The sequence below is a fragment of the Chlamydomonas reinhardtii genome, chromosome 13 (genome assembly GCF_000002595.2).
Source record: "Chlamydomonas reinhardtii strain CC-503 cw92 mt+ chromosome 13, whole genome shotgun sequence".
Classification (NCBI taxonomy): domain Eukaryota; kingdom Viridiplantae; phylum Chlorophyta; class Chlorophyceae; order Chlamydomonadales; family Chlamydomonadaceae; genus Chlamydomonas; species Chlamydomonas reinhardtii.
In genome coordinates this window covers 32,680-60,566 of record NC_057016.1, presented here as the reverse complement: position 1 = coordinate 60,566, position 27,887 = coordinate 32,680, and the positions used below count along the sequence as shown (strand labels likewise).

Sequence of the window (27,887 nt, the reverse complement as noted above, 5' to 3'; positions counted from 1 at the left end):
GCCCATGCAGCCGCGCGCGCCGTTCTCGAGAGTACCAGAAACGTTTCGCTCAGTTTCTGCCCCGCACACGCAGAAACAAGCACACGCATAAGAATGTCTGACGTCCAGCCTGCCGAAGCGCAGTCGCCCAAGTCCCCGAAGGGCTCGACAAAGGCCGGAGGAGGCGGGGCCGCCAAGGAGCCCAAGCCGCGGGGGCCACGCCCGCCGCCGACGCACCCGCCCTACCTGGACATGATCAGTGCTGCCATCACTGCGCTGAAGGAGCGCACAGGCAGCTCGCACCACGCCATCGAGAAATGGGCGCTGGGCCACTTCGGTGAGTGGCCGAGTCCGCGGCGCGCCTGTATGCTTGCCTCGTGATCGCGTCTGGGTGCCTGCAAGCCTCGTGTTTGGCCACTGTAGCCTGTGGCTCACGGCGGCGCTTAGCTGCGCCACCGCGGCCCGGCGCTGCAGCAGCGTGAGTGAGCCCTCTCCGGAACTCCTGGCAACGATGCGGGCGCAGTGACTGGCCGTGCTTCGCCGTGGAATGGGCTGTTGGGTATCCAAACAAGGCCTAACACGGCTCGGAATCCATACGAGGCAACCCTCAGCGAGCTCCGGGAGCTGCAGAGCCGGACGCAGCACGCCATGTCGCCGGGGGGCATGTTCTGCCTGGCCTGCCCGCGCCAACCATCCGGACTCTCGTATTCCTGCTACTGCTTCTGCTACGGCTTGCAAACCCCAAATGTGCCGACCATATTTCCTGGCGCCCAGGAACAAGCCCCCACCTTGGCTCCACCTCTGCCCCAACCGCCCGTCCCCCGCCCCGCCTTCCTGCAGACATCAAGGACGAAGACGCCTTCAGGGGCCACCTGGGCCGATACCTCAAGATCTTCACCCAGCAGGGCAAGCTGGTCAAGGTCAAACAGAGCTTCAAGCTCAGCGATGTGGGTTGCTGTGGGCGGTGGCTGGGGCTGCGGGCTGTGGGGCTGTGGGCGGTGGACCTGTGGGCGGGGGCCGCTGTCTAGGTGAGGGGTACAGCATGTCCAGTGGCAGCAGCCCACCGGACTCACGTGTGCGATGGTGCACGTACTCGTGCTTACCGATACGCGCGTGTCTGCCCGCTCCCGCAGGACCAGAAGGCGTCGTACAAGAAGGGCATGAAGGTGGGTGGGTGCCTGGGTGGAGAGGAGAAGGGCTGGACATGCAACTTGCATGGGTTGTGGGGCGCAAACGCGCGGTCACAATGCACACCGGTGCTCCTGCTGCTACGGCTTGTTATGAGGCTTATGCGGGGTGTGGCAATGTCCCATTGACTGCGGCACAGGACGCCGCCAAGAAGGAGAAGGCGGGGGTCAAGCAGGAGGCGAAGGAAAAGGAGGCCAAGGCCAAGAAGGTGGGTGTAGCTGCAAGATGGCGAGATGCAGTGGCTGGGTGGCGGTTGGATGGGCCGTCACGGTGGGGCCTTCCGCTGCTTATCTACAGTACTTGGCCATCGGGGTTCACACCTTCGCACATGCGCCCGCAACAACTTTGTCCTGTCCCCTCTGGCTCCATCACCAACCCGCAACGCCAGGCTCCGGCCAAGTCGGCCAAGGCGCCAGCTAAGCCTACACCCAAGGCGAAGGCGTCAACACCCAAGGCCGCGGGCGGCGGCACCAAGGTAAACAACTCGCGTGCTCGGTGTAATCCCTGCCTGTTGCAGCTATCGGTACTCCGGTTTGTACCGCTGGTGCACACTGATTGACACGCCATCGTTGCCTACCGCCACAGGGCAAGGCGGCCGGGTCCGCCAGGAAGCCCGCGGGCAAGGTCGGAAAGGCCACGCCCATCGCCAAGCCCGGCAAGGGCAGTGCGCCCGCCAAGAAGGCCACTCCCGCCTCGGGCGCAAAGGCCGCCAAGAAGCCCACCCCAGGCAAGAAGGCGGCGAGCGGCGGTGGCGCCAAGAAGGCGGCCGCGCCCAAGAAGGTGCGGACATGTGGTTGGGGGTTGGGTGGGCCACCATCGGGAAGAGAGGTGTGTGTTTGTGTGTGCGCGCGTGGACGTGTGTGTGCGTGTGTGTGTGTGTGTGTGTGTGTGTGTGTGTGTGTGTGTGTGTGTGTGTGTGTGTGTGTGTGTGTGTGTGTGTGTGTGTGTGTTGAAAAGAAAACAACAAAACGAAGCCCGCCCAGACGCCGCGACGGAGTTGTGTGTGTGTGTGTGTGTGTGTGTGTGTGTGTGTGTGTGTGTGTGTGTGTGTGTGTGTGTGTGTGTGTGTGTGTGTGTGTGTGTGTGTGTGTGTGTGTGTGTGTGTGTGTGTGTGTGTGCGCAAGATGGTACGCACAATTTAGCGTGCAGAGCTGTCCTTGTAGAAACCAGAGGTCCCGGCCGAGGGGCCCTTGCAACGCCAAACACATATGTGTGCTACTAGGGTGCCCCCCCCCCCATAGGGGTGCTCCTATTCCTATGCCCTTGGATGGTATCGAGTAGCGCGGCTGACCTAGTTGGGTCCGTCTTCTGCTTCGCGTCTTGCATTGCAGCTGCAAAGTGTACTTCACTACCGGTGCACCGCAAAAGCATATGACTCTCATCAGGGGTGCCCTTGAATCTCATCGTAAACTTAGTGGGCCGTGCATGAAAGGCATACTCGTTTATCCCTAGGTTGTCCGCAGGCGCGGTTCGCAGCGAGCGGCAGCTGCACAGGCAAAATCTCAACCTCATCAATGCTTTATGATGTGCAACTGTTCGCAACGTGTGGAGCGTTGCCCACATCGTTGCCGCAGTCGCACAGTCCTGCCTTAGCTCAAGTGCGTCACACCCTCATTGACACCGTCACGGCTGCAGGAGTCTAAGCCCAAGAAGGCCACGCCCGCGAAGAAGGTGAGTCAGGGTTTTCAGCGCGGGTCGGTCGTCCCCTCAAGGGGGGTCCCGGGGGATTTTGGGTTGATGAGGTTGTTCGGCCTCAGACGGTGGAGGGGCTCAGCCCCTTTTCCCGTGACCGGGGGAACACTTGTCAGGCGCGTATACCGTACGAGCGAGCGCCATCTCACGTGTCTGCGGTCCTGGCATCACTGGGTGTGACACTGCGGTGGTGTGCTGAACCTTCCGCGCCCTGGACCCATCGTCACACGCCCTGCCGCAGTCTGGCACCAGCACCGCAGCGGCAAAAAAGAAGACGCCAGCGACTAAGAAGGCGGCGGCCGGCGGCGGCAAGAAGAAGTGAGGCGGCGTCTGAGGACCTTAGGAGTGGAGACGTGGCTGGTGATGGTTGCGGCGCACTCTCGAGTGCGCACTGCGCCGAACGCACTTACGAGTGTGCTTGCATGGCTGACAGCATGTGATACAGTATGTTCCTCTAGCTTACCGCGGATGTGCGCTCTTGGACAACGTCGTCATGGCGGTGCCGTGGTGGGGTTGCAGTAGCAGCATCAACCTGGCTCGGCTGCCTGCTGCCTGCCAGGGGTGCTGCCTGTGTTGCCGTGGGCCGGTACGAGACGCAAAGGCCACAGACTTGTGGCTGAACTGATTCACGCATCGCATTGCGCTTAACGGTTGACCTGTTGACAGTAGCAGGAAGGGAGTTGCAGCTGCCGTGGGAAGGGGGAGGTGCACACGTGCGGCACGCCATAGGGTCAGTGAAGGGCATCCTGGGGCCTGCAAACATCTGCCGCCGGCAGTGCCGGCAGAGCCTGCTGCGTGAATCAAATGCCTTCTGTTGCTGTTTAAGATCTCCACACGGCACCCAGGTTACCGGTGTGAGAGCTCGAGGCGTGCTCCGTTGTCAAGAAACGAGACCTCGACCCTGCTCGACCTTTCCCGGCCCTGCCCAGCTCTTGGCACGCTGCGTGGCAGGCGGATTGGCAAGGATTGGCAGCAGTGAGTGGACCACGACTCCCGATCGTAACATCAACTTAATATTTTGTCTTCTTGTATAAAGCATATGTCATAGTACGCCCCCGAACTGCGCGCGCGCAACGCCAGGCATTTCAGCGCTTTTGACTCACAAGTGATTGAGAGGCAAACGATCGTCTATAATACGTATAACAAGCTCTTTTGAGGGCATCTAGCGTGACGGAACGTTTGTTTCTGGCACCTTGTTGAGCATCGAAGTTTACTGACTCCCGCTGAAAGCTTGGCCCACAAGCTTGTGCGGCAGCTCGGAGCCAGCAATGTGGAAGCATCAATAATAACACACAGGAGGCTCGTATAGCGGCCCGGAGGGAGCAGCAATGGCGCCCAAGTGAGTAATTGTGGCATGCATTTGCAAAACAGTGCTTGTATCGATGGAAAACACAACATGGTGGGCACCTTGCAGGGCCAAGGGGCCGGACCCGGCTGAGGCTGCTGCGCCAGTGGGGCCATCGCAGGAGCTACACCTTGTGTGAGGACGCGTGCGCGCCTGGCGGGATGAGGCTAGCACGGTTCGCGGGCGCTGAGGGTGTGGCTGATCTCGGCTCAGTGGACGCTTGGGATGGGTGGCTGATTGGGCGGGCTTCCGGAGGGAGGGTTGTGCCGCAGCAGGGCTGGTGTTCAGTGGCGTACTAAGCAGGCCAGAACGGTGCGCGCCCGTATGTCGAGGCGGCGAGCGTCTCTCCTGCAGTTAAGCCACGTGTAAGCTCACTGACCAAAGTATGAATGTGAATGCTGTGTAGGCTTAAAGTGCGCATGCGGTTGAAGCCCCCGGCGCCGGAGCGCCCGCCGCAGGTATGCGGGCTGGTTTGCCCATCAGCCCAGGGCGAAGTGTGACTGCCGTAACGGCCGATGGCGGAAGCAGGGGCCTATGAGGCTGGCGGCATCTGTAAGCTCGTGCTGTAAGCTGACTTCTTTGTTTGGATTTGTCATGCACGAGTTCACACTGATGACTGCATCTGGTGTCTTGTGCAGGAACCGCCTGCCCAGCCCTCCACGCCACCGTCAGCGGAGCCCTCAGCCGCGACCGGTGCCGATACAGCCTCGGCCGCAAAAGACGCGAAGGGCCGCGCAAAATCACCACCCAAAAAGCCCGTCACTCCAGGCTCGGCGCGCAAGGCTGCAGCTGCTGCTGCCGCGGCAGAGGCTGCTGCGGCTGCTGCGGCTGCTGCCGCGGCGGCGCTGGCCAAGCCAGTGGACCCGGCAGCCCTGGTGCTGACAGTCAAGTACACACCCTTAGGGGGTGCGGAGGCGGTGGTGGGGCCGGTGAAGCCGCTCAAACCGGCGGTGGCGGCGGCGGCGGCGGCAGCAGCTGCAGCAGCGGCGGCAGAGGCAGCAGCGGCGGCAGCAGCAGCGGAGGCCGCGGCGGCGTCAAAGTCGGGGACGGCAGCTGGTGGCAAGAAGCCGCCGCCAGCCAAGCCCGGTGCATCAGCCGCGCCCTCCCCGCCGCCGCCCGCCACACCTTCGCCGCCGCTCACGCCGCCCCCGCCACCTCCTGCGGCTGCATCTGCCGCTGCTCCTGCCGGTCCTGAGCCCTATGCGGAGGTTTGTGTGGAGCACCACGTCAAGGTGGTGGTGGACGAGGCGGTGGTGCGCAGCCTGGCCGCCGCCAATGCGCTGCTGCCGGTGTCCGTGAGCCTTGCCTCGCCCTCGGACGAGGAGGGGGCGGATGGGAAGGGCGCCAAGAAGCCCACACCGGCGGCGGGCAAGAGCAAGGCGGCGCTGGCGGCGGCCGCAGCGGCTCCGCCTACGCCTGTGCGCAGCTACGGCGCTGTGCTGATGCTGGACGTGAGTGGTCTACTGGTGGGCGACACCAGTGCGCGGGCGGTGTGGCCGGACAAGGCCAAGGGGCTGCCCAGCGCCCTGGAGGAGGTGGCGGAGGGGGTGGAGGCGGAGCTGCAGCTGCTGTCCTTGCCGCGACCCGAGAACCCCACCACGCCGGCGGCGGGCAAGGGCCGGCCGGCGGCAGCAGCGACTGCTGCCAAGCCGGTCTCGGCCAAGCCGGGCGGCAAGAAGGGCGAGGCGCCGCCGGAGCCGGAGCTGAAGGACCTGCCCGGGGAGCCCATTGGGCTGCTGCCGCCGGAGCTGATCACGCAGCTCAACCCCATCGTCATCAACATTCGCAAGGTGGGGACACGGTTGTTCCAGTTGTTACCTGCAGTATGGGCTCTAGAGGGTGGGATCGGCACCACTCTGATGTACTCGTTGCCTCCTCCACACAGGCCAAGGAGCTGCCTGCCGCGCCCGCCACCCGGGCCCAGCTGGACAACAACTGCGCCTCGCCCGCGCTGTTCCTGCGCTGGCCGCCAGGGGTGCCGCCGCGCGAGCAGCCCGGCCTGGCCTCGCCCTGGCAGCTGCCCGCCTCCGCGGCCACCTCCGTGACCGGCCTCACCCACAACGGCAGCAGCGGCGGCGCGGAGGTGCTGGTGCTGGCGGGTCCAGCCGGCGCCGCCATGTCGCGTGTGCCCCCCTCCGCCGGGCGGCGCTACCTGCTGTTCGGGCAGCCTGAGGTGTTTTTCGCGGGCGACCTGCCCGGGGGCGGCGAGGAGGCGCTGAGGCTGTGTCGGGAGTGCCCGCTGCTGGTGGAGGTGCACGACCGCACAGCCATACCGGAGCCGCCCGAGTTCCCTCTGGAGCCACTGCCGGCGGCCGATGGCGGGGCGGCGGGGGGCGCCGCGGGCGGGCAGGCGGCACCACCCGAGAGCGAGGGCTACGTGTGCGGCCTGGCGCGTGTGCCCATGCTGGACCTGGCGCGAGGTGGGCAGGGGGCGGTGGAGGGCGAAGAGCAAGACCAGGGTTTTGCATGTGAGGTTAAAGAGGTTGCCGATGGTCGCCTCAAGCCCATGGCATTTGTTGGGAATGGTTAACAACCCCCATGTTTCCAACTCCCACACCCACGTTTCCTCTTGGTGATGGCCAACACCCCGCCTTCCAACCGGATGTGCTCCACTGGGCCACAGGCTACACGCGCTTCCGCTTCCACACGTCCCTGGCCCCCCACACCACTGTGCGCGGCGCCGCCTCACTGGACTGGACCAAGCGGCCGGGCAACTATGCCGAGGTGCGTGCCTGTGTGCGCGTGCGGGGGCGTAGGCAGTAGCAGATAGGCACACGCAGTGGAGGGAACCACCCACAGCTTCAGCATAACTGATGCCTCGCCTTGCCCCAACCTTGTACCACAACCCGCCACATCCCTGCAGGCCGGATCCATCCTCAAGGGCGAGGTGCGCTGTGCCTGCCCGCTGCCCTCCACCCGCGGCGCCGACCCCTCCAGCCGCGTGTTCGCCCGCGCGCTGTTCATCATGGACTACCGCGACAGCGACCTGTTCCACCTGCTGGAGGTGCGGGGGGAGGAGGGAGGGGGGAGGGAGGAGGGGGGAGGGGGGAGGGCAGCACCCGAGAACGACCGCATACGACACCACCGCTCTGCCCCGCATGCCTGACCGCTCTGGGCTGTATACCTATGTATTTGCCTGAACCACACCCATACCCTGTCCTGCGCCGCCCTCCACCTGCGCTCTGCCTCCTCCTCAGGACACGGTGCGCAAGAACAACGCCTGGCGCCTGGGTCTGGCCGAGCCGCAGGACAAGGTGTCGCCCGACCAGCTGCCGCCAGAGCTCAAGGCCATGCGGGCGGCGGGAGGCGGCGTGCCGGGTGTGGGTGCGGGCGTGGGTGGCCACCACTCGCACTCGCACCCTGCACACGATGACGATGACGACGACGGGCGCGAGCGGCGGCCGTCCACGGATGAGCGGCAGCGGCGGGGCTCAGCCAGCAGCGGCAGCAGTGCTCAGGCGGCGGGCGGCGGCGGGGCGGGCGGGGGCCTGGGGCGCCGCTCCTCGTCCATGTACAGCTACACGGTGAGGCAGTGAGCCGCGAGATGCGGGCAGACGGGTGGCAGGGGGGTTTGAAGGGAGGGATGGACGCGATGAAGGGCAGGTCTGAGCCATGTTGGGTAGGCTGGAGCTGAACATCACACTGCCTTGCCCACATGCCTTGTCGCGACATGGCGATACAGGAGCCCAACAGCCCCACACGCACGGGTGGGCTGGTGCCGGACCGCGGTCGGCCGGGCGGCGGCGGCGGTGTGCCGCCGCTGCCTCCTGCGGGTGTCGCCGGCGGCCTGCAGCGGCGCGAGAGCACCTCGCCGGGCGCCCTGGCGGCCATGGCGTCGGGGCTGGGCGGCGTGGACGGCCGCAGACACGTCATCTGGGACAGTGAGTGCCGCGGCCGCCATGGGGTGCAGGCCATTGCCGCCACTCGCGGGCAAGGGGTACAGGCATGCTCGACGAGCCGTCAGCCTCCAAGAACACGCACATGTGCACGGCACCAATGCTTTCTTGCACGCACCGCATCACGCTGCAGGCGAGTCCGAGGAGGACGACGAGCCGGACGAGCCGCCCACTGCCGCCGAGCTGGCGTTGGACGCGCTGTGTGTGGACATCGACCGCATCAGTCTGGAGCTGCGGGAGCTGCAGGCGCTGTCCACGGCGCAGCTGACGCCCGAGCAGGCGGCGGACCGGCAGCTGGACCTGCTGACGGGCTGGCACCTGGTGGACGGCCGGGAGCGGGTCATCGTGGTGGAGGGGCTGGCGGAGGGGGCCATGAAGATCGTCAAGGTAAGAGGGGGATGGGGGCAGGACCGGCAGAGGGCTGGGCGGTCGTAGAAATGGATCAGCTTGTGTTTCCAAAGATGGTTCTTCTGGAGCCGCCATGGTGTAACCTGAGCTCGCCGCCCCTTCAACAGGGCATCTCCGACTGGGCTCTGGAGGACCCCAAGCCCGAGGAGGGCTGGCGGCGGCGCTCCGTGCTGCTGTCCACCTCGCCCTCGCTGCGCTCCGCCTGGCGCCTGTACAGCCCCCTGGGGGTGGACCTGTGGATTGTCAAGCTGCGCGCGCCATTGCCCAAACTGCTGGGCGAACCGGGCAGCTTCGCCACGGGGCGGGTGCGGCCAGACTGCGTGCAGGTGAGAGGGGCGCCCAAGCGAATGAGCGGGATATGCTGCAGAGAAGGCGCAGGGGGGGACAGTCGCTCTGTAGGCGGTGGCCGCACACTTTCGCACGTGAGAGGCGTGATGACGGTTGCCTCACCCCACCACGCCACCACGCGCTGCCCCCCCCCCCCCCATGCACAGGGCATTCGGCGGCTGGGCGCCCTGCGCAGTGTGGCGGCCTGGTCGCGTCAGGCGCACGACCTGTCTCTGTGGCCCAGTCCGCAGCAGCTGCAGCTGGTGGACAAGAAGTTCGGCGGCGAGCTGCTGGCAGCGGACGTGTTGGGCGTGGAGGCGAACGAGCCGGACAGCGAGGACGAGGATGGAGGTCCCAGGGCACTGGGGGGGCTGCTGGATGCGGACGCGCGGTCGGCCAAGTCAAGCAAGTCTAACAGGAGCCGACGCAGCAGCCGCAGCCGGCGGAGCGGCAAGAGTGGTCGCAGCGGCAAGAGCGGCAAGACGGGCAAGAGCGGCAAGCGGCGCCAGCGGCTAAGGCAGAGCCGTGTGCCGCCGCTGGACACACACAACGACGGGTACCTGGCGCTGAGGAGGCAAGCGCGGCAGCGGCGCCTGCAGAGGGTAGGTCATGAGTCGTGACTCAGCAGGGCAGCAATTTTGCGCGTTGGGCTAAGGGGCTTCTACCGGACTTGGTTGCGTAACTGCTGGCCCTGCTGCTTGTTCGGCTCATCCAGTTTTAAGCGCCTTGTCATTGTAACCCTCATCCCACACCACGCCGCGCAACACCGCAGGACTGGTTGTCTCTCAACCGGGATTCGCTGCGGGAGCTGGAGAGGCGCACCTCGCACATCAAGGTGGGTTCGCCACCTCGGCTATTCGTGTGTCGTGCATCTCCTACGCTGTCACACTCACGTATCTACCTCCGCAATCACACAGGACACGTGGCGCGAGTGGAACCCCCAGCGCACTGCCCGCGAGCAGCTGGATGCGGCCATACGGGCAGGCACCATACCGCCAGAGGTAGGCGTGCGGCCGTCCGGGCGGCAGGAGCGGTACCCTATTGGCGGGGCATTTGCAGTCCCGATGCCCACACTGGGGAAGTAAATTGATGGATCCAATCGAGCCCCTCAATCCTCCTCCCTCGTCCCTTCCCCTTGCCCTGACGCCCCCCCCCCCCCACACACACCCCGCAGGAGCTGGAGGCGCTCTCCACGGCCCGGAAGCGCTCGCCTGCGCCCCTGCCCGGCACCGTGCCGCGGCAGGACGCCCTGGCTCGGGGCTGGTACCCGCACCCCTCGCCCTTCAAGTGGCCCTCGCCGCGTGTGCCGGCTGACTTCCGGCAGCTGCCCGCGCGCCCCACTGACTTCCGCGTGCAGCAGCTCGAGGAGCCGTGGGAGGAGGGCGCGCTGCACCGGGGCGTGGACCTGCGCGGCGGCCCCGGCACTGCGGGTGTGGGCAGCGCCAAGGACGAGTTCCTCACCGCCGTCCGAGGAGACCAGACCGGCCTGTTCGGCACGGTGAGCCTGGCAGAACCGGGGGACAAGGATGAGTATAGGGCCGCAGCCACACGCTGGTAGATGGCTGCTTGAAGACCGCGTGTGCATATGCAATCGACGCTGTATGCCCATGTCCCTACTTTCCATTTGCTTCACACACACAGGACCCCGAGTACTGGCGGACAGTGCACCTGGGAGGTGCCGGCCGCGAGGTGGGTAGGGCAGGGCATGGCGGGGCAGCGTGGAACACTGTGGGGGTCGGTATGCGTTTCTAGCAATCGAGGCTTTGCAGTCACTCAATTTGATAGCCGGCCCATGCCAGGGCCGCGTCATACCTCGCCACACCTTTCACCTCCCCTCCTTGTCACTCCGTACACAGGCCGAGCTGATCTCCACGCGGCGTGCCGAGGCCGAGGAGTGGCGGCGGCGGCTGGTGGTTGAGGACCCCGTCATGCGCACAGTACTGCCGCAGGGGCCGCCCGTGCCGGCGCAGGCCGACAGGCTCAAGCCGCTGCTCAAGGTGGGTCAGCAGGCGGGGCAAGGGCAGTAGGTGCAGAGCAGCGGCAAGAAAGGCAAGGGCCCCAGCGCCTGCCGCTGACAGAACCCTGGTCACCTCACACTGCTGCCTCCTCGCACCCCTAGGATGAGCCGTCCAAGAAGGGCTTCAAGGTGGCCGCGGTGCCGCCCGCGCCGCTCAACTCGCAGCTGGCGTACCCCTGGACCGACCCCAGCAGCGCCGCGGCGCAGGCGGCGACAGTGGGGCGCGGCCGAGACGACAAGACCAAGTTCATAGACCCGGGTGAGTTCATGCGCAAGGGGAGGAGGAGAAGACATGAAACGGAGTTGGGCATGCAGAAATGATATTAGCAAGTTTGCCCCCTCTCGCCGCATCTGCCGATGGCCCTCCCATCTGCCTCCCTCCACAGGCCACGAGTTCCGCAACGTCACTGGCAAGCCGAAGACTGCAGTACACAAGCTTTCATACAACCAGTCCTGGAGCGCCTCTACACACGACAAATACTATAATCAGTAGTGTGTTGGCAGGGTCGGTGCTGGGCAGTGCAGAGGTGGTGATGGAGGTGGTGGTACAAGCCGGGGAGTCGGTGGTACGTGGGCTTCTGGCCCTGCAGACCCTACAGCTGGCTGACTGAGGGCGCTGCAGGTCTAGGACAGCTTCAGATGCTGATGCGTGACCAGGTGGGTGGCCAATGCATTGCCATTGTGCCGTAGGGTGTGTAATGTCATTTGATACGAACCCGCCAGGTTGCACGAGGAAGTGCGAGATGCATGCATGCGGCTGGTGTCATTGGAGTGATTAGAGTGAAGGGTTTGACGCCGCACTGTTTGTGATGAATAAGCTGTGTGTAAGAGAGAGCACAGGCTGACCCATATCCCAATGGATTTGCCATCAGCAAGCTATGTAAGGCAAAATGCTGTGGGCTATGCACGCCGAACGTGGAAGACAGGCCGGCCGGGGCGGTGTGTTCCGGTAACCGAAACAGTGCACAGAGTGGGGAGCCGGTGAGGATCACATCAATCCGGCTACCATGTTTACAAAGGGCTGAGTCCTGGATGTAACAGCAAATCGGCTTGCTTCTTGCGACGTCTTGGCGCGCCAGTATGCACAGCCATTCCGCAACACTCGTCAATAGCATATATAGCCTGGATGCTCATGCGCCGGGATGCCAGGGTGCTGTAGGGTAAACTTCTGCCTCTGAGGCTAGGTGGTACCAATGCTCTTTACACAAGTCCATGAATGTTGCGTGGTTGGTCAATGAGTTCAAGTGCTTCGGTCTGATCGGGCGAGCAGTCCCCTGGAGGGGAAGCAGCTGGGCGACGCTGGGCGCCGTGTGGGCTCATGCAGACAAAGCACACTCTGACTCCACTTTGTATTGTTTTGCTCTAGCAGTTTCACGCTACATCTGAACCGCTGTATCATATTAGCTGGCTCGGTATTCTCGGCAACACTAAAAGACTGAGGCGCTTCGCTCCAGGACCTCGCTCGCTGCCCTTGCATCGATTGAGGTTAACTTGAGACATCCTACTCACGTATATCTCATCCTGTTAGCTTGCTGCGTTGCGCATTTGCGCTGCAAGGCTCGAGACGATGGCGGGGCGAGACGGCCTGTCGAACGTGTGGCAGCAAACGGAAGCGGATGTAGAGGCCATGCGAGCACATGTACAAGCGGTGAGGCGGGGGACTGCTGACGGGTCGCATTCCACCAAAGGGGCGCCCCGCCCGGTCGCGCCACACTGCCACCCCAGTCGATCCCAACTGACGCACGTTGCTGTCACTCACGGCCTGCCTTCCGCTTTCCTAGGTGATATCGGGCGGCAGCAACGAGGCCGCTGAGAAGGCGGCTCTGGAGCAGCTGCGGCAGCTGGCGGCCCGCGTCAAGCTGTTCTCCAACCTTGCCCGCACGGCCAGCCAAGAGCAGGAGCGCCAGGCATCAGCCGCCACCAGCCAGGCAGTAGCACACATGGCGGCGGCGGCGGTGGTGCAACACCAGCAACAAGGACAGCAAGCGCAGGGTCAGGCTCAGGGCCAGGCAGGGTCGGAGCAAGCGATGGAGGCGGCCAAGCAGCACCTGCGGGCCATCCAGGCGGTGGCGGCGGCGCAGGCGGCCAAGGCGGCAGCGGCACGGATGAGCCCGGATGCCATGAAGGCGGCGGTGGCGGGTGCGGCGTCGGGACTGGCGGCAAGGGCCGGGGCGGAGACGCAAGCAGAAGCAGCAGCAGCAGCGGCGGCGGCTGTAACGCCGGGCGAGGCGGCGGTGAGTGGTGTGGACCCCGGAAAGGTGGCGGCTGGGTTTGCGAGCAGGAAGTAAGGCGGGCCAGTGCATACCAAGTATTGGGGCACATGATCGTACTGTTGCCTGGTTGGACAGCAATAAACTTCACACGGCGTCCTCACACTTGATGCTGATGCGGCGCCTACTCATGCCCCCAGGCTCAGCAGCAGCCGGCCCTGTTCGCGACCGCCTTCAACGCGGCGCAGCTCCAGGCGGCGGCGCAGCAGGCGGCGCTCGTACGTGCGCAGTTGGCGCGCCAGCAGCAACAAGCAGCGGGAGTCGGGGCGCCCGGAGCTCCAGCGGTGATAGGGAAACCTGCAGGAGAGTAGTGTAGTGGGATGAGAGATTGACGATGGGGTATCGGCGGTCCCAGGGCCCAAAGCGTGGGGCCAAAGCCACGCGAGGAAGGCCGAGAGTGTTATGTGCTGGTGGTGCTGCTATTGACGTTATCCCTTGCACGTTGATAGCGCTGTCTGCCGGCGTTGTATGAGACTTGAAGTCAGGGGCGAGGCGGTGAGGAGGGCGAGGCGGCAGGGCGGGGGCTGCGGCGTGACCCCACTTGGCCCGATGTGGGGTACGGCTGGTCTCGAGCGCGCTGCCAAGTGCAGGCGACTTTCTACGTGAGTCCTTACTTTAAGTCCTGACGATCCTCAGGCAACCACTCGCTCAGCGCCCGACAGTAAGTAAGTAAGTTCTTGCCCACCACAACTACACTCGACGTACGAACTCTTCTTATTAGGCAGCTTTGTTTTTAAATCTAGGTACTATGGCCACTCGCATGGTCTCGGCTTTCCGCGCTGCGCCTTTGTCAACAATGGCGAGCCGGACGCTTCTCCACCGCGTTTCGATCACCGCAACGCCTTCTCTTGTTCGCCCTGGAGCGGGCTCGCGCGGCTTCAGGTGCGTAAATGCTAAGCTCGCGGCGGCTGCGTGCCATCCACTACTTTCACCCCGGCCCACGATGCGCATGCCAGCGCATCTAGCGACAACGACAGCAGCATGGCCAAGCCATATCTTGCACGAATTACCCCTAAGCGATCTAGCTTCCTCGACACAGCGTCCGCATGCGTCCATCTAGTTTCGGTTACGTCTGCAAAGTCTTCCCCGTTGCAAATCAGCGCGCACATTCTGGGCCATTCAGACATGGAGGCGCAGATAAGGGGAAGACATGAATCTGGCGGGGTATGTCGCCGGAGGGTGGAAGTGTTCCGCTTCGGCTGGTGGTGCGTGGCACGCAACAGCCGGCGCCATGCAAGCTGACCGCTGGTGCTCTGCCGCTGTCGTCGCAGGACCACCACTGTTGCCGCACTGCAGGCGGGCATTGTGGGCCTGCCCAACGTTGGCAAGGTGAGGTACACATGCGAACTGTTGGGGGCGAGGGGTTGCAGCACCGTGTGGGGCGGTAACAATGAGTATGGCGCCATCCTTTGCGGGAGGGCGGGCGGCCGGGCATTCGTTGATAAGACTACGTACACCTTGCAAGCCTGGAGTCCGCGCCTCGTCCTCCATACTCCCAGCCCCTCACCCCGCCCTGTTACCCCCCTGCTGAATCCTGCACTACACCTTCCTCACCCAACCCATCCACATCCCTCCGCCTCTCAGTCCACGCTGTTCAACGCGCTGGTTGAGAACGGCAAGGCGCAGGCTGCCAACTTCCCCTTCTGCACCATCGAGCCCAACGTCGGCATCGTGCAGGTGCGAACATGGAGGTCCGGCGTCCATCTGTGTGCATGTGTGGGGGTTCTGCTACGTGCGGTTGCGCCGTGCCGTTTCTTGCGGGGATAGGATGCAAGGGCGAGCGACCTCAAGGGCAGTGCTGCAGTGAGGGCTGCTGGCTGATTGCTGCAGGCGCCGGTCACCCGGGACCAGGGGCTACCATGCTAAGGAGAACATGACGCCAACCGACTACACAGCAATGCATCCTTAGCTGCTCTTGCTGGCTCGGTCTTGTCATCTGCCGCCCCCCACCACATCCCCTCCCCCCAACTCACACACGCAACACTTCACTCAGGTTGAGGACCCCCGTCTGGCCCAGCTGTCCGCCATCAGCGGCTCCAAGGACCTGGTGCGGACATGGGCTGGAGTGGAGGGGGGAGGGGGAGGAAGGGGCATGGGGCGCGCGGGCATGGGGGGAGGCGGGGCATTGATAGGGAGCGGCAGGCAGGCACGTCGCGCAGGCCTAGCTGCCGTCGTTCTGCTGGTGCTGGCACGAGGTGCGGCGCAGCTTTCATGCATATGGCATGTGGCACGTGATAGGCGCCTTCAACACGGCTGCCTTGTCTCGCTCTCTTGCCCCGCGCTCTTCCCCCCCTCCACGTGCCCCCCCCCCCATGTGCGGCTACCCCCCATCAGATCCCCGCCACCGTGGAGTTTGTGGACATCGCGGGCCTGGTCAAGGGCGCCAGCAAGGGCGAGGGCATGGGCAACCAGTTCCTCACCAACATCCGCAACACCGACGCCATCTGCCAGGTGCGGGTGGATGCGGCACACGGGTGTCACAGCGGCCGGGCGCCGAGCGGTGTGGGGTGGGGGCCACGGCTGCGGCATGCATGTTTCGTTCCTTTTCATGACACGCACATGTGTCGCCCCCCCTTTACTTTGTGCTCGTCGCGCACGCCCACGTGCAGGTGGTGCGGTGCTTTGAGGATGACGACATCGTGCACGTGGCGGGCAAGGTGAGCGGGTGGGTGGGTGGGTGGGTGGGGGCGGGGGCAAGAGGCAGGGCGGGGGGTTAACGTCAAGGGACCCAGCCAAGGGACCCGTGAACCCCCATGGCGGGGGGGTTCACGGGTCCCTTGGCTGGGTCCCTTGACCGTGTCGCTTGAACGGTCATGCATATGGACATGCGCGGGCGCAGGTCTGGGACGCGCCCCTGTGCACTGCCCTCCAGCGCTGTCTCCCCCTCACACACCCTCCCGACCCCCTCGGCCCCAGGTGGACCCCCTGGACGATATCGACGTGATCAACCTGGAGCTGGCGCTGGCGGACCTGGAGGTCATCAGCAAGAGGCAGGAGCGGCTGCGGAAGGGTGAGCGGGGAGGAGGGGGGGGGAGGTTTGTAGATACCAGCCCAAACTAAACCAAACCCAATGCAATGGGGGCCGGGAAGCACAGTGGCACTGCTGACGCAAGGACGCCAATTGCTCGCCACTGTTTCCGCGCCCAGGCAAGAAGGCTGCTGACCAGGCTGAGCGGGACGAGCTGGAGCTGAGTGCGCTGGACAAGATCCAGGCCGCCATTGAGGCCGGCAAGGGCGCCCGCACCGCGCAGCTGACCAAGGACGAGGCGGTGGCGGTTAAGGGGCTGGGGCTGCTGACACTCAAGCCGCTCATCTACGCCGCCAATGTCATGGAGGACGACCTGGCGGACCAGGGAGCCAACAACACACACGTGCAGGTTGGGCAGGGGAATGTGTCGGTTATTTCTGAGGCGCGTGATCTGTGCTTTCGCTCAGCATGCTTGGACGATGAAGATACCGTTCTCAAAAACGTGGACGTATTGCCACCACATCTTGTGTCGCCTGCACACAGGCCCTGCGCAAGCGTGCTGTCGAAGAGGGTGTGCAGGTTGTCGTGGTGAGCGCCAAGGTGGAGGCGGAGCTGAACGAGCTGCCCAAGGAGGAGGCCAAGGAGTGGCTGGCCAGTCTGGGCGTCACGGACGGCGGGCTGTCCTCTCTGGTGCGCGCCACCTACTCCACACTGGGACTGCAGACCTACTTCACCACAGGTGCGTCAGGCGTGCGTGCGTGCACGATTGGTCTGGGGTGGGGTTCATTAAGGACAGCCATGATCAAATGGGTGAGAATGGTGCACACTGAGCTCTGAGGCGTTTCGCACTTGCGGCTGATGGCCCCGCTCCACAATCCGCATTCCATAAAATGGCACCCCCCCCTGCCCTGCACGTCCTCTACACGTAGGTGAGAAGGAGACCCGCGCCTGGACCATCCGCAAGGGCATGACGGCGCCTCAGGCTGCAGGCGTGATCCACACCGACTTCGAGAAGGGCTTCATCCGCGCCGAGACCATCGCCTTTAACGACTTCGTCAAGAACAAGGGGTACAGCGGCTCCAAGGAGGCGGGCGCCCTGAGGCTGGAGGGCAAGGAGTACGTTGTGCAGGAGGGCGACGTGCTGCTGTTCCGATTCAACGTGTGAGGCGGCGGGCGGACTGGACCAGGTGCTGGCCGTGGGGGGTGAGCGGGGTAGCTGTAGGTTGGCTGGGAGGTAGTGTGGATGTGGAGATAGCGGATAGTAAGGGATCTGCGGTGTACTGAAACAGTTTATGACGCCTGACGTTGCTTGTACTTGGGTAGATAGCTGACACAACTTCACAAATAGGCGGCTGTAGCAGCTTGCAACACCAGGATGTGTGCTCCGCGACTGTGCCAGTGTAAATCGGGTGCGAACCGACTAAGGCGCTGTACATGATTTGGCTTTCAGGTCATGTGAACGAGCGCGTGAGCGGATACAGGTTGATGTGGTGCCGAGCAGCCGAGGTGCTTGTCGGCGACCTTGATGATGTCGTTGATGCATTCCAGTGGATGTAACTCCGTACGCCATACCATGCATATGGCACCTTGAACCGGCCCACGTGGGTGCCCTGCCGGCCCTCGCATTGCAGACAAGCCTATGGCAGCTCTTTGCAGTGTCGCACAAGTTGCATATGTGTCATCGGCTGGGTGCAGTGGTCAGCCAAGACACGTCAGTCCCAGATATATAGTCACAACGGACACAAAGCCCCGTAGGCAGGGCATAGACACAACGGACGCACAGCCTCGGAGGCAGGGCATAGTACTGCATGAGTCCCGCCTCCATGTGCGGCACACGATGAAAGGCGAAGTCCGCCCCAGTAACCGTGCTCAGTAACCGAATCATTTATATGCATACCCCAAGCCCAGCACTAGTATAGCCAACATCCTGCAACACCACGCAATCAAACAAATGCCCACATGCTGGTGACCGCCGCCCTAATGCCGTACAAGGCGGCTGTCCGTGGTCCAGTCGTGTGCGCCGCTCTTCTGGCCGCGGAAGGGCGATGTGAAGGCCGCACTAGGCGCCAGTCGCCCCGAGCTGCGCGGTGTCCCCCCCGTGAAGCTGGCGCTGCTGCGCGCCGTCAAGCTGCCCGAGCCGCCCCCGGGCCCCGAGCCCCCCGCGGAGGCCGCCTGTGCCGCCACCCTGCGCGCCGCCCTGCCGTGCGCGTGCACGATGCTTGCCGCATCCACCTGCATGCCTCCCATGAAGGTGGGGCTGGGCTGTGGCGCCATAAAGGGGTCCACGAACAGCCGGTAGGAGCGCCGCCGGGCGCCGCCCATAGACGTCAGCGGGGAGTAGGCGCCCGGCCCCAGGTGCGCCGTCTCCTCCGGCCCCCGGCTGGTGGCGTGCCGCGCCGCCCTCAGGTCCACATGCCGCTCCGCCGGCAGCGCCAGGATTCGCGCCTCGCCGCTGCGCATGCAGGTGGCGGCGTTGCGCAGAGAGGCCGCCAGCGCCACCTCCAGCGGCCGCCCCGACACGTCCAGCCGGTTGTCACTGCTGCAGAGCGTGTCGGGCACTGACGGCGAGCCGCGAGAACCTGAGGCACAAGGCAAAGGCAACAGCAAGAGCAGGTGAGTGTGGTCCACCTCTGGGTAAGCTACAAGATTGTCCATGCCATGCCGCTCATTGGAAAGAATGCCTCTTCACTGTCCAGCCCAGCCCAACCACTGATCGGACCAAACCTCAGCCTACCGGGCAACGGGGAGGTGGGTGTGGACGCTGTTCCTCTCGCTGCAGCTACGATCTGCATCACACGGCTGTGCCCGTAGCGCCAGTCGGCTGCATCCACATGACGCGGCGCTGCTGCGTCCCAGGGAGGTGCGTGGTCGGAGGCGGGCTGCGATACAGCAAAGTGTGCAGATCAGGTTAACAATTGCTGCATTTGTTGTCCACACCTCAACACCTGCCATTCAGGAAGACAACATGACATTACAAATACCCCAGACGTCCCACCCCGTCACAGAGATGCGCCTTCTCAAGAGCCTCACCTGAAACTGTGGCTGTATGTAGACCACATCCGGTCCTTGGGACATCACCCACCGCCCCTCGCTGTCCCGCTCGGGGCCCACAAAGGGCGCACTGGCGCGGTAGGGGTCCCGCTGCACAACGACCAGAGGTGGTAGTGGAAGTACTTAATAGCGCTGTCATGAGTGTCATCACAAGGACGGTAGGCCCCAAGCAAACACACACATCAGGCACGGAGCCCGTCCCACAAGGCAATTCTTCAGCGGCATGCTTCCAGTTCCTCACTCGCGCACCTGTGGCTGCGAAGAGCTGGTGTGCGAGTCAAGCGGCATGGGCCCAAGCCCCGGCCGCGCCCGCTCCACCGCGTAGGTGCCTGGGCCCACGTGCTCCGCGGCCGGCTCCGCCAGGTGGTGATAGCGCGTGTCCGCCGCCACCAGCGACCGAGCCGTGCTGGACCGGGCGGCGCCCGCACGCAGGCTGGATACGCCGTTGAGCGAGCGAGCCAGGTCCGCAGCCAGGCTCTGGCCCGCCAGGCCCGCGCCGGCGCCGGACCAGTCGTAGGTGGTGTGTGTGGACGTGTCGACGGGCCGTATGTGGGCACGTGCCTCGCCCATCTGCCCGTCTCGCCCATTCAGGAAGTTGGGTAGTCGCGCCTTGCCATCAAAGGCGAAACGCTCGCCAGGGCGGAACTTGACGGTCTGCGGACAGAGGTTCCGAGGTTGGGCGGAGGACCGTGCCCCAGAAACGACACGGGCAGGGCAAGAGGCGCATTGCGACAGCTTTAAAGGGGCTACTTGCTGCATTCCCTTCCATGGTGTCCCCGTCAGCGTGGAGCCCGACAGGCGCGCCCACCACACCGGAATGCCCTTGGCAAGGCGCTGCGGCCCCTCAGGCTTCACCCACCCTTACCGGTGACTTAGGGCTAAGGCTGCCGGCATCGCGAGGCGCCCGCGACAAGTCTGGCGATGGATCGCGCTTCCACTCTCGTACCATCCCTGGCAAATATAAGCGCTTGTAACAGCTTGTGCTGTCAGCCGGTCCGATGCAGCCCCAAGGGGCCTGACCTTCGCGCTTTAGGATGTAAGCTTTATTATAATGGTATGTTTACACAAGCATTCAGACGAGCAAAACAACGCTGTTCGAATGCTTGCGAGCTGGAAGGAGAAATAAATTTCAGGTTGTTCTGAAGGGCAGTCGTGTTCGTATGGACTTGAGTGGCAGAACTATACATAAGAAGATACCCTAAAATGAGTTCGACGGGTAATTGTCGGTAAGAATGCGCATGGGCAGATGGGCTGCCCAATTCTATTTCTTTTGCTGATGCTGCGAGCTTACTATGTGTATTTGTGTCTTACTTTGCTATCAATAAATGCTGCGTTGCAATGAGGGAAGAGTGCTGCTCATTTTCAACCTTCACGCCGGACAGGAGTACAGGCTTTTAAATGTTCCTACCCGCGCAGTTACATTAAGAGCTCACAAATGAGCATTGGGGGCACCCCGCTGCGACTCGGCGCCGGCGGCTGGGCTTGTGGCTACACAGCCAGCCCCGCCCCCTCGAGCCTGCGCTGGTCAGCGGCACGCCGTGCGCATATGACGTCGCGGCTTGTACATGCGACACAAACCTCAGCATCAAGAGCCCGAGACTTGGCGGGTCCTGTGGCGAACGGGCCCGTGGCAAGTCCGCTGGCACCTTCGCAGGTATCAACACACATACCCGCCGCCAGCGGATCCATGGCCAGCCCAACCGGCGTTACAGAGCCCGCCGCTCCCACTGCCCGTAGCAGGCAGCACTCAGGGGTTAACCGAAGCATAACTGGCCGCAGCGGCAAGCGCCGATCAACCAGCATGGACAAACCGGAGGGCAGTGATGGCCTGCGCCTAAAGGGTTCCTTTCCTCGCTCACCTGCCCAGATCACGGCCGCCTTCACCAGCTGCACCTCTCTGGAGCAGCTGCTGGCAACACTGCAGTCACTGCATGTGGCCGGTTCAGAGGTTGAGGCTGTTGAAGCGTCGCTTGGAGTTGCGGCCGCAGCGGACGCAAAGGCCACGGAGGAGCACTTGATTGAGAGAGCCCAGGCACGCACACACCGCGAGGGGCCTGCCGCGCACTCACCTCCTCGGCGCCGCACCCTGAATGCGGTGCAGCTGAGTGCGGCACTTACAACTGCAGAGTGGCTGGCCAGTAGGGCGTCCGAGGGAGAAGGCGGACGCGCAAGTGAGGCCGCTGTTGTCGGAGCATCACCCGGCCCAGCCTCGACCCGTGCAGACGGCGGCACCAGGCCCCAGGGCACTGCCTCCGCGGCCGGCCTGCTCGCGCCACCCTGCCGGCCGCTGTCGCCGCCTGTGGCGACTGCGCTGGGGGGTGTTCTGGCCCGTCATTCGGAGGTGCTAGCGGACGCCAACCCGCCCGAGATGGCGGCGGCCATGTGGGCGGCAGCGCGGCTGCGGCTGCGGCTGCCGCGTGAGGCGCTGGAGCCAGTGCTGGAGGCTGTGTGGCTGTGGGACCCGGCGGACCTGGCAGCAAACCGCCAGGAGTGGGAAGAGGCAGATGCGGGGGAGGCGGAAGCAGGAGCGCCCACGCAGCTACGGCGCCGGGGCCGCCAGGGAGCTGCCGCTGACTCCATGGGTGCCCGCGAGCTGTGCCTGCTGCTGTACTCGGTGTCGGTGCTGCAGCCCGACTACCTGCGCCGCAACGCCGGCGGCTTCCTGGAGGCACTCAACAGCTACGAGGCGGCGGCGGAGGCGGCGGGGGCGGGAGCGGGGGCAGGAAGACAGGGCGGGCGAGCAGGCGGCGGGCTGGCGGGCGGCCGCTTGTCTCGGGAGCAGGTGGTGGGAATTGTGAGTGCATTGGCGAGGGCAGGCGCGCGGCTGGACGAGGAGGGCATGGAGTTTGTGATGCAGGTGAGGAGGCGGCAGGGGCCACAGGGGGGACTTGACGTACACGGCTGTGGTATGATTGCGATGACGGGTTGAAGAAGACTGTTCCAACAACTCTTTAACGCCCTGGATGAACAGTTCGCATTCGCGTCTGCTTCCGTGCCGCCTGACCAGTGACCAACACGCCTACCCGCCATGTGCCTCCACACACACAGGCCTGCTCCTGCCGCCTGAGCGCCTTCAGCACCGCGCAGCTTTCCGGACTGCTGGCCGCCACACAGCGCTGGTCATCAGGCACAGGGGGTGAGGGCGCTGGGTCCAGGGCCGTGGTCCACGTGCCCGAGGTGCGGCTGCTGCACAGCCAGCTGCTGCAGGAGCTGCTCGCGCGCCTGGACCAGGAGCAGCAGCGGCACTTGGACCGCAAGCTGCAGGAGCGGGAGCAGCAGGAGCGGGAGCAGCAGGCGCAGACAGGCCCTGGTCGGGGTGGTTGCACGCAGTCGGTGCAGAGGGCGCGCCTACAGGGCGGCAGCAGCAGCAGCAGTGCCGACCCAGTGGTGGGTCGGGCGCTGGTCACTGCGCTGCAGGCCTGTGTGCACGCGGCCCAGACACCCACGCGCAGGCCCGGCAGCAGTGGCGGCGACGGCGGCGACCGCGCGCAAACGTACGGTGGAAGTGCCGGCAGCCGCGTACGTGACCATGGCGGCGACAGCGGCCCCGGCGTCCGCGTCACTGTGCCATACCCTGTGCTCAGCCGCCTGTTGCGGCAGGTGCGGCACCGTGCCGCCTGCCTGGGCTCCCGGGAGGTGTGTGAGGCGCTGCGGCTGATGGCGGAGCTGCGGCGCGGCGGCCACCAGCCCGGCATCGCGGCGTGGAAGGAGGGGCTGAGGGCGCTGCTGCAGCGCTGGGCACAGTGCCTACAGCCGGGCGAGGGAGGACAGGCATGCGCGGCCATGGCGGAGGGTGATGGCAACGGCAGCAGCCCCACGGGCGCCAGCATGGCAGCTGAGGACGCCCGCACGCTGGCCACCACCCTGCACGCAGTGAAGCAGCTGGGCGTGCGGCTGCATGCGCGGGAGTCGGCAGCGGTGGCGGCCGCGCTGTGGCGGCAGGCGCCTGTCATGCGGCAGCTGGCGGACTGCGCCATGTGCCTCACAGCCGTGGAGGACGGAGTGCTGGCGGGGCCGGGGGCGGACAGCGAGACAGCGCGTGGGCCGCAAGTGCTCGGCGAGCAGGCGGGGGCGTCTGATGTCGACTTGGGAGCGGAGTGGACTTGGCAGGCTAGCACCCACCTTGCTGCTGGGGATGCAGGAAACATGGGTGGTGGGTCTATGAGGCTTGGCGTGGCCGAACGGCACGCAGTAGACGCGCTGCTGAGGCGGTCCGGGGAATTGCTGCGGCAGCAACACCTGCAGCAGCATGGCCGGCAACCGCAGCTGATGGGGGGGCAAGAGGTGACGCACACGGCAGGCCGTCGCCCCCAGCAGCACCGGCAGAGAGTGGGCGAGCTAGTGTGCCTTGTGCGTGCAGCGGCTGCGGCCGGGGCCTACCCGCCTGCGGACTGGTGGGCTGCTTGGGGCGGCTGCGTCCAGCTGCACGGGCGCACGTTCAGTGCGGCCGAGGCTGCGGACGTGCTGTTCAGCCTGGCACGGCTGCAGCAGCGGCAGCAGCCATGGAAGTGGCGAACGGCTATGGAGCGAAGGCGTAGCAGCCAGCAGACGTTGCAGGGCGCCCGTAAGCGCCAACGTGCGGTGAAGCCAGCGAGCGGCAATGCACACTCGGCGACTACCACGTCGTCTGGCGGCGGTCTTGCTACTCAAGTGTCAGCGCAGGGGTGTGTGCTCCCACTTCCGATACCTAGGCATCTGCTGGTGGCGCTGTTGGCTGTGGCTCTGGGGGTGCCCCCCGAGCCTGGCAGCTCCCAAGCAGCATCCGGCAGTCGTCGCGGCACCGGCCTGGGCCCCATCAGCGCCTACTACCTGGTGTGGGCGGTGGAGCGGCTACAGCTCAGTGCTGACGTGGAGCCGACGCTGTGGGCGGTGCCGCTGTCGGCCGCAGTCACTCGCGCGCTACCGCTGCTGACGCCGCGCAAGCAGGTGCACCTGATGCGCAGTGCCACACGTGCCTGGCGCGCTGCCAACCTGCAGCTGCCGGCTCCGGTGGTTCAGTCCTGGTGGCGGTCGTTTGGTTCAGCAGCCGTGGCCCAAGCGCAGGCTGCCACACTCGCCCACGCCGCTGCAGTCACCGCCGAGGCCGGGCTGGTGCCGCCCCCGGGCTGGGCGGCGGAGATGTGCCGGGCTGCGGCGGCGTGTGCAGGTCAGCTGAGTGCACGTGATGCGGCGGCCCTGGTGTCGGGGATGCGGCTGCGGCGACGTCTGGGGCTGCACAGCCGCAGCACACTCTCAGCTGCACAGCTACGCCTCGACGGCAGCGGCGCAGACCGTGCGGAAAGTCCTGCTGCTGCTGCTGCTCCTTTGGCAGGGGCAGTGAACGAGGAGCTGGGGCTGGCACGAGTGCTGCTCAGGGTGAGGTGATGGGTGATGGATCAAATGGGTGGGGAATGTTGGGTGGGCCAATTACCCTATGTTCATTACCCAAACATGGCTGATACAGTGACGCGCCTGCACAACGCGCAGCCGCCTGAAAGCATACTGTGTACCTTCCCATGTGCGTGCCTCCTCCACCGCGTGCAGGCCATGCGGCGCAAGGCCACTCAGCCGCCGGGCGCCCGGGACAGGGCCTTGGCGCGGCAACTGGCCTGGCTGCTGTCCCGCTTTCTGGCGGCCGCACAAGGGGCCGGGAGCAGCAGCCGTTCCAGTAGCAGCTCCGAGGTCGGCGACCTGAGTAGCCTGGCAGCTGGGGGCAGACCTGGTAGGCAGGCTTCCAAGGACGGGGCCGCTGCAGCACCGGTCGCCACGGCGGTCACTTTGCGCCTGGCGCCCCGACCCCAGCTGTTCTTTAGGCGCTAACTGATGGCCCGCGTACGGTACACTACATGACGAGCTTTGACCATGTGTGTTGCCGTGGCCTATGACGAAGACAATAGGGTGTGCATAATGTATCAACTCTGTCAAGTATGCAGTGGAGGCTCTTGGCAGGGAGTTCGGGCGATGTGTGCGGAAGGGGGGGGGGGGCGTTCAGAAGTTTAGGGGTCAGATGAAGACGGAACCGAGCGGAACGTAACTACCAAGCTTGCAAGCGCGCAAGGTGCCGTGTTGGTCGCACGCCTGATGCTGGGGGCTCGCTTGCGTTGTCGCAACGATGATGAGATAGGTCAGTCACCATGCCACTTCTTCCACAGCGAGCCTTGGAAACCCCAATATATTACAAAGACATTTACATACAAACACAAACGCACTTACCGTCCTTGGTGCTTACGCGGCAGTTGTGACAATTGCAGATTTCGTTTGCCAACCCGGGCACCTGGACAGCAGCAACAAATGAGCAGTCTTCTCTTAAGAAAGAGTTCGTGGCCCTGTGCATCTGCTTACCACGGGCGCAAAGCTCCCTCCGAGGTAGGAGAAGGTTCTTACGATTTCGATGCGGCGCGCGGGCGATAGTCTTTGCTGCCTGTCGTGCTGCCTGCTTATCTGTGCTATTTTACAAACCTGTGTTTTTTGCTCCAGTATCCTATGACGCGGCTGCAGGCGCGCTGTCCGCCCTGTCCGCAGCGGGTGGGACGGAGGGAGCTCACGGTCTGCGCCGCAGAACGTCAAAGTGGGGGACGCGCGGTGAAACGACGTATGGGGGCTCCGCCGCGGTTGCCGCCTGTCGATGACAGCGTGAGTGATGCTGCAGTGGCGCTTGCTTGACCTCTTGGGTCTGTACGGCCGTGCCACTGTGCGGGCGAGGGTAATTAAACCCAACCTTACTTGCACTGAGCGGTCCGTTACCGGACTGTACCATGTTTGCCATACAGCAATCATAGCTAAAACCCTATAGCGTGCTGACAACCTTTGCTGTTATCGGCACACAGGGAGGCGGTGGCGGCGGTGGCGGTGGCTGGGGCTGGGAGCGCACGGCTCGTAACCTGGCGCCCAACCTGTTTGTGATGGGGCTGTACTTTTTCGTCACATCTTACGGCGGGGACAACTTCGGAGGAGGAGGACATGGGGGCGGCGGAGGTGAGCAGCGGGTCATAGTGCATGTGGAGATAACTTCATTTGGGATGCTGGCATGACATGAGTCACATGACGAAAGGCGCACATTGCCCCTGTCAGCTGGCGGACTGTGGGTCCGGACTGTGTTACGTCCTCTACAGATGAGGACATCCAAGACTGATGCTTGCGTCTGTGTCCGTACACGCTGCAGGTGGGGGCGGAGGTGGCGGTGGAGATGGCGGTGGAGGCAGCTATGGCCCAGACGGCGGTGATGCACGGAACAGCCTGGGAAACGACCGCCACGATGCCAGCCGGCGCGCGGAGGACCGCAATGCGTACGAGGACAGCAGCGAGGAGGACAGCGAGGAGCACCAGGAGCGTCGGCCACGGGGTAAGGGGCACGGCGGCCGGCTGCGCAGGTCTTAGCAGGGGCGGCCGGGGCCGTGTCCGGCGTGGCAGCAGGACAGCTGCGCTGCATCTGCCAGCAACAAGTAATCACACTGCGGGGCGTAGGCAAATACTTACCATGCAAATCGACTATGCGTGGGCGACTGTTTTTGCATCTGCTTGGGGGTGGGGGCGCAAAGGTAGGCCAGACACACCACCATGCCTGAGGACTGGCGTGTGATGCGCGGCATACCAGTAATGGCGTTTCAGGCGTGGTGTGGCTTGTGGCACATGAAATGTTGATGGACACTGCATGCACCCCTAATGATTTTGCCTGTATTCGCTCACGAACCTGTACTTGCTTAACAGGCCCACCTGTGTGGGATGCGTGGGTTGCACAATGCATCCTTGCAGTATGTGGCCTTATATTCTAGTGTGTATTTCGTAATGTGCGCACGTGTGTGTATGTGGAGTGACAGTGTACATATGTGCTGCAACTGGAAAGTGTAATGTTTAGTACGGGGCAGAGTTGAAGTCATGCGCGCGATACGGGCACCTGATGTGGCATGCTGTCACAATTCATGGTCAAGTGCAGTTAGTAAACCGTGCGTAGCAGGTTACATGCAGCCAATAAATTCACAGTCTTCACCCACTGCTTCACCATGCATGCATCAACACGCCGTCTTATGCCCACACTCTTCACTTCCGCGGCCTTTTCATCTTCCCATTTCCGCGCATATACATAAAGGTCACCAGGTTTTAACCTTGCTTGCTTAGGGGCATGGTGGACACTTCTTGCAGCGGGAAGCCGGCCATTCATATGGGTCGAGAAGGAGGCTGGAGGAAGGACACGGCGGCAGCTAGAATTGGACATTTTGAATATGGACATCAGGTGTGGATGGGTTGCCTGACTAGGCTTTCACTGGATGGCTTTCAGATTGCATTGGTTGCAAGAGGACCTGCTGACGTAGTTCCCAAGCCTGTGACGCGGAGACCTGCCAGTGTCTGGTTTGCGGTCTTTGCTGGCGAGCACAGCGTGGCACGGTGTGGGGATTATTACTGTTTGGTTTGTGCCTGCTGTGCTTGTGCTTGACAACGGGACGCATCTGACACATGGCGGGCAGTGTCTGTACGATCTGACCCCGAGGCCCGGGCCGGGGGGCCCTTATGACGCTATGAACGTCGGCAGTCAACCAGGGGGTGGGTGTTTCTCTCTGGGCCGGAGGCGGTCCCTCGCGGCGTGGGTACGGTGTACCCCCGCTTGTCGGACTGTCCCTTCAATTGTAATTCGCATCCTTATGACGCCTACAAAACTGACTACCGTATGTGCAACGAAGTTAGGCATGTTCGACTATAAACTCAACTCCAGCTATGTCAGCTGCTAGCCCGTCAGCCTAGGTGATTAGGGTGCAATACTGCCTTGGCACGA

General features: G+C 64.1%; 7 protein-coding genes across 7 annotated transcripts; 6 read left to right on the top strand and 1 right to left on the bottom strand.

Moving 5' to 3' along the window:
• The first annotated feature begins 31 nt into the window (after positions 1 to 31).
• Positions 32 to 3,757, top strand: CHLRE_13g562300v5 (uncharacterized protein). Its single transcript, XM_043069194.1, has 8 exons — positions 32 to 316; positions 820 to 926; positions 1,113 to 1,145; positions 1,307 to 1,375; positions 1,556 to 1,642; positions 1,753 to 1,947; positions 2,409 to 2,838; positions 3,101 to 3,757. The coding sequence occupies exons 1-7, from the start codon at positions 94 to 96 to the stop codon at positions 2,460 to 2,462; spliced, it is 768 nt and encodes a 255-aa protein (XP_042917169.1). The 5' UTR covers positions 32 to 93; the 3' UTR covers positions 2,463 to 2,838; positions 3,101 to 3,757.
• Positions 3,758 to 3,911: 154 nt separating this feature from the next.
• On the top strand, positions 3,912 to 11,902 carry CHLRE_13g562250v5 (uncharacterized protein). The gene is made up of 19 exons (XM_001693600.2): positions 3,912 to 4,198; positions 4,274 to 4,339; positions 4,611 to 4,662; positions 4,843 to 5,994; positions 6,090 to 6,624; positions 6,828 to 6,928; positions 7,068 to 7,208; positions 7,402 to 7,728; positions 7,887 to 8,085; positions 8,234 to 8,487; positions 8,616 to 8,834; positions 9,003 to 9,437; positions 9,608 to 9,670; positions 9,753 to 9,836; positions 10,010 to 10,333; positions 10,477 to 10,524; positions 10,692 to 10,832; positions 10,955 to 11,111; positions 11,239 to 11,902. The coding sequence occupies exons 1-19, from the start codon at positions 4,188 to 4,190 to the stop codon at positions 11,343 to 11,345; spliced, it is 4,416 nt and encodes a 1,471-aa protein (XP_001693652.2). The 5' UTR covers positions 3,912 to 4,187; the 3' UTR covers positions 11,346 to 11,902.
• Positions 11,903 to 11,981: 79 nt separating this feature from the next.
• CHLRE_13g562200v5 (uncharacterized protein) lies at positions 11,982 to 13,777 on the top strand. The gene is made up of 3 exons (XM_043069193.1): positions 11,982 to 12,500; positions 12,634 to 13,086; positions 13,263 to 13,777. The coding sequence occupies exons 1-3, from the start codon at positions 12,420 to 12,422 to the stop codon at positions 13,431 to 13,433; spliced, it is 705 nt and encodes a 234-aa protein (XP_042917168.1). The 5' UTR covers positions 11,982 to 12,419; the 3' UTR covers positions 13,434 to 13,777.
• A 54-nt stretch (positions 13,778 to 13,831) lies between these two features.
• On the top strand, positions 13,832 to 17,677 carry CHLRE_13g562150v5 (uncharacterized protein). Its single transcript, XM_043069192.1, has 10 exons — positions 13,832 to 14,004; positions 14,394 to 14,451; positions 14,707 to 14,799; positions 15,116 to 15,169; positions 15,457 to 15,573; positions 15,732 to 15,779; positions 16,039 to 16,132; positions 16,270 to 16,499; positions 16,634 to 16,829; positions 17,020 to 17,677. Exons 1-10 carry the CDS (start codon positions 13,919 to 13,921, stop codon positions 17,253 to 17,255), a joined length of 1,212 nt encoding a protein of 403 aa, XP_042917167.1. The 5' UTR covers positions 13,832 to 13,918; the 3' UTR covers positions 17,256 to 17,677.
• Positions 17,678 to 17,679: 2 nt separating this feature from the next.
• Positions 17,680 to 20,331, bottom strand: CHLRE_13g562100v5 (uncharacterized protein). The gene is made up of 5 exons (XM_043069191.1): positions 20,007 to 20,331; positions 19,391 to 19,795; positions 19,121 to 19,231; positions 18,825 to 18,969; positions 17,680 to 18,669 (listed from the first exon to the last, which is right to left on the bottom strand). Exons 1-5 carry the CDS (start codon positions 20,088 to 20,090, stop codon positions 18,068 to 18,070), a joined length of 1,347 nt encoding a protein of 448 aa, XP_042917166.1. The 5' UTR covers positions 20,091 to 20,331; the 3' UTR covers positions 17,680 to 18,067.
• A 140-nt stretch (positions 20,332 to 20,471) lies between these two features.
• On the top strand, positions 20,472 to 25,137 carry CHLRE_13g562062v5 (uncharacterized protein). Its single transcript, XM_043069190.1, has 3 exons — positions 20,472 to 21,998; positions 22,190 to 24,496; positions 24,665 to 25,137. The coding sequence occupies exons 1-3, from the start codon at positions 20,943 to 20,945 to the stop codon at positions 24,938 to 24,940; spliced, it is 3,639 nt and encodes a 1,212-aa protein (XP_042917165.1). The 5' UTR covers positions 20,472 to 20,942; the 3' UTR covers positions 24,941 to 25,137.
• A 54-nt stretch (positions 25,138 to 25,191) lies between these two features.
• Positions 25,192 to 27,757, top strand: CHLRE_13g562031v5 (uncharacterized protein). The gene is made up of 4 exons (XM_043069189.1): positions 25,192 to 25,486; positions 25,598 to 25,753; positions 25,948 to 26,095; positions 26,283 to 27,757. Exons 2-4 carry the CDS (start codon positions 25,715 to 25,717, stop codon positions 26,495 to 26,497), a joined length of 402 nt encoding a protein of 133 aa, XP_042917164.1. The 5' UTR covers positions 25,192 to 25,486; positions 25,598 to 25,714; the 3' UTR covers positions 26,498 to 27,757.
• The last annotated feature ends 130 nt before the right edge of the window (positions 27,758 to 27,887 follow it).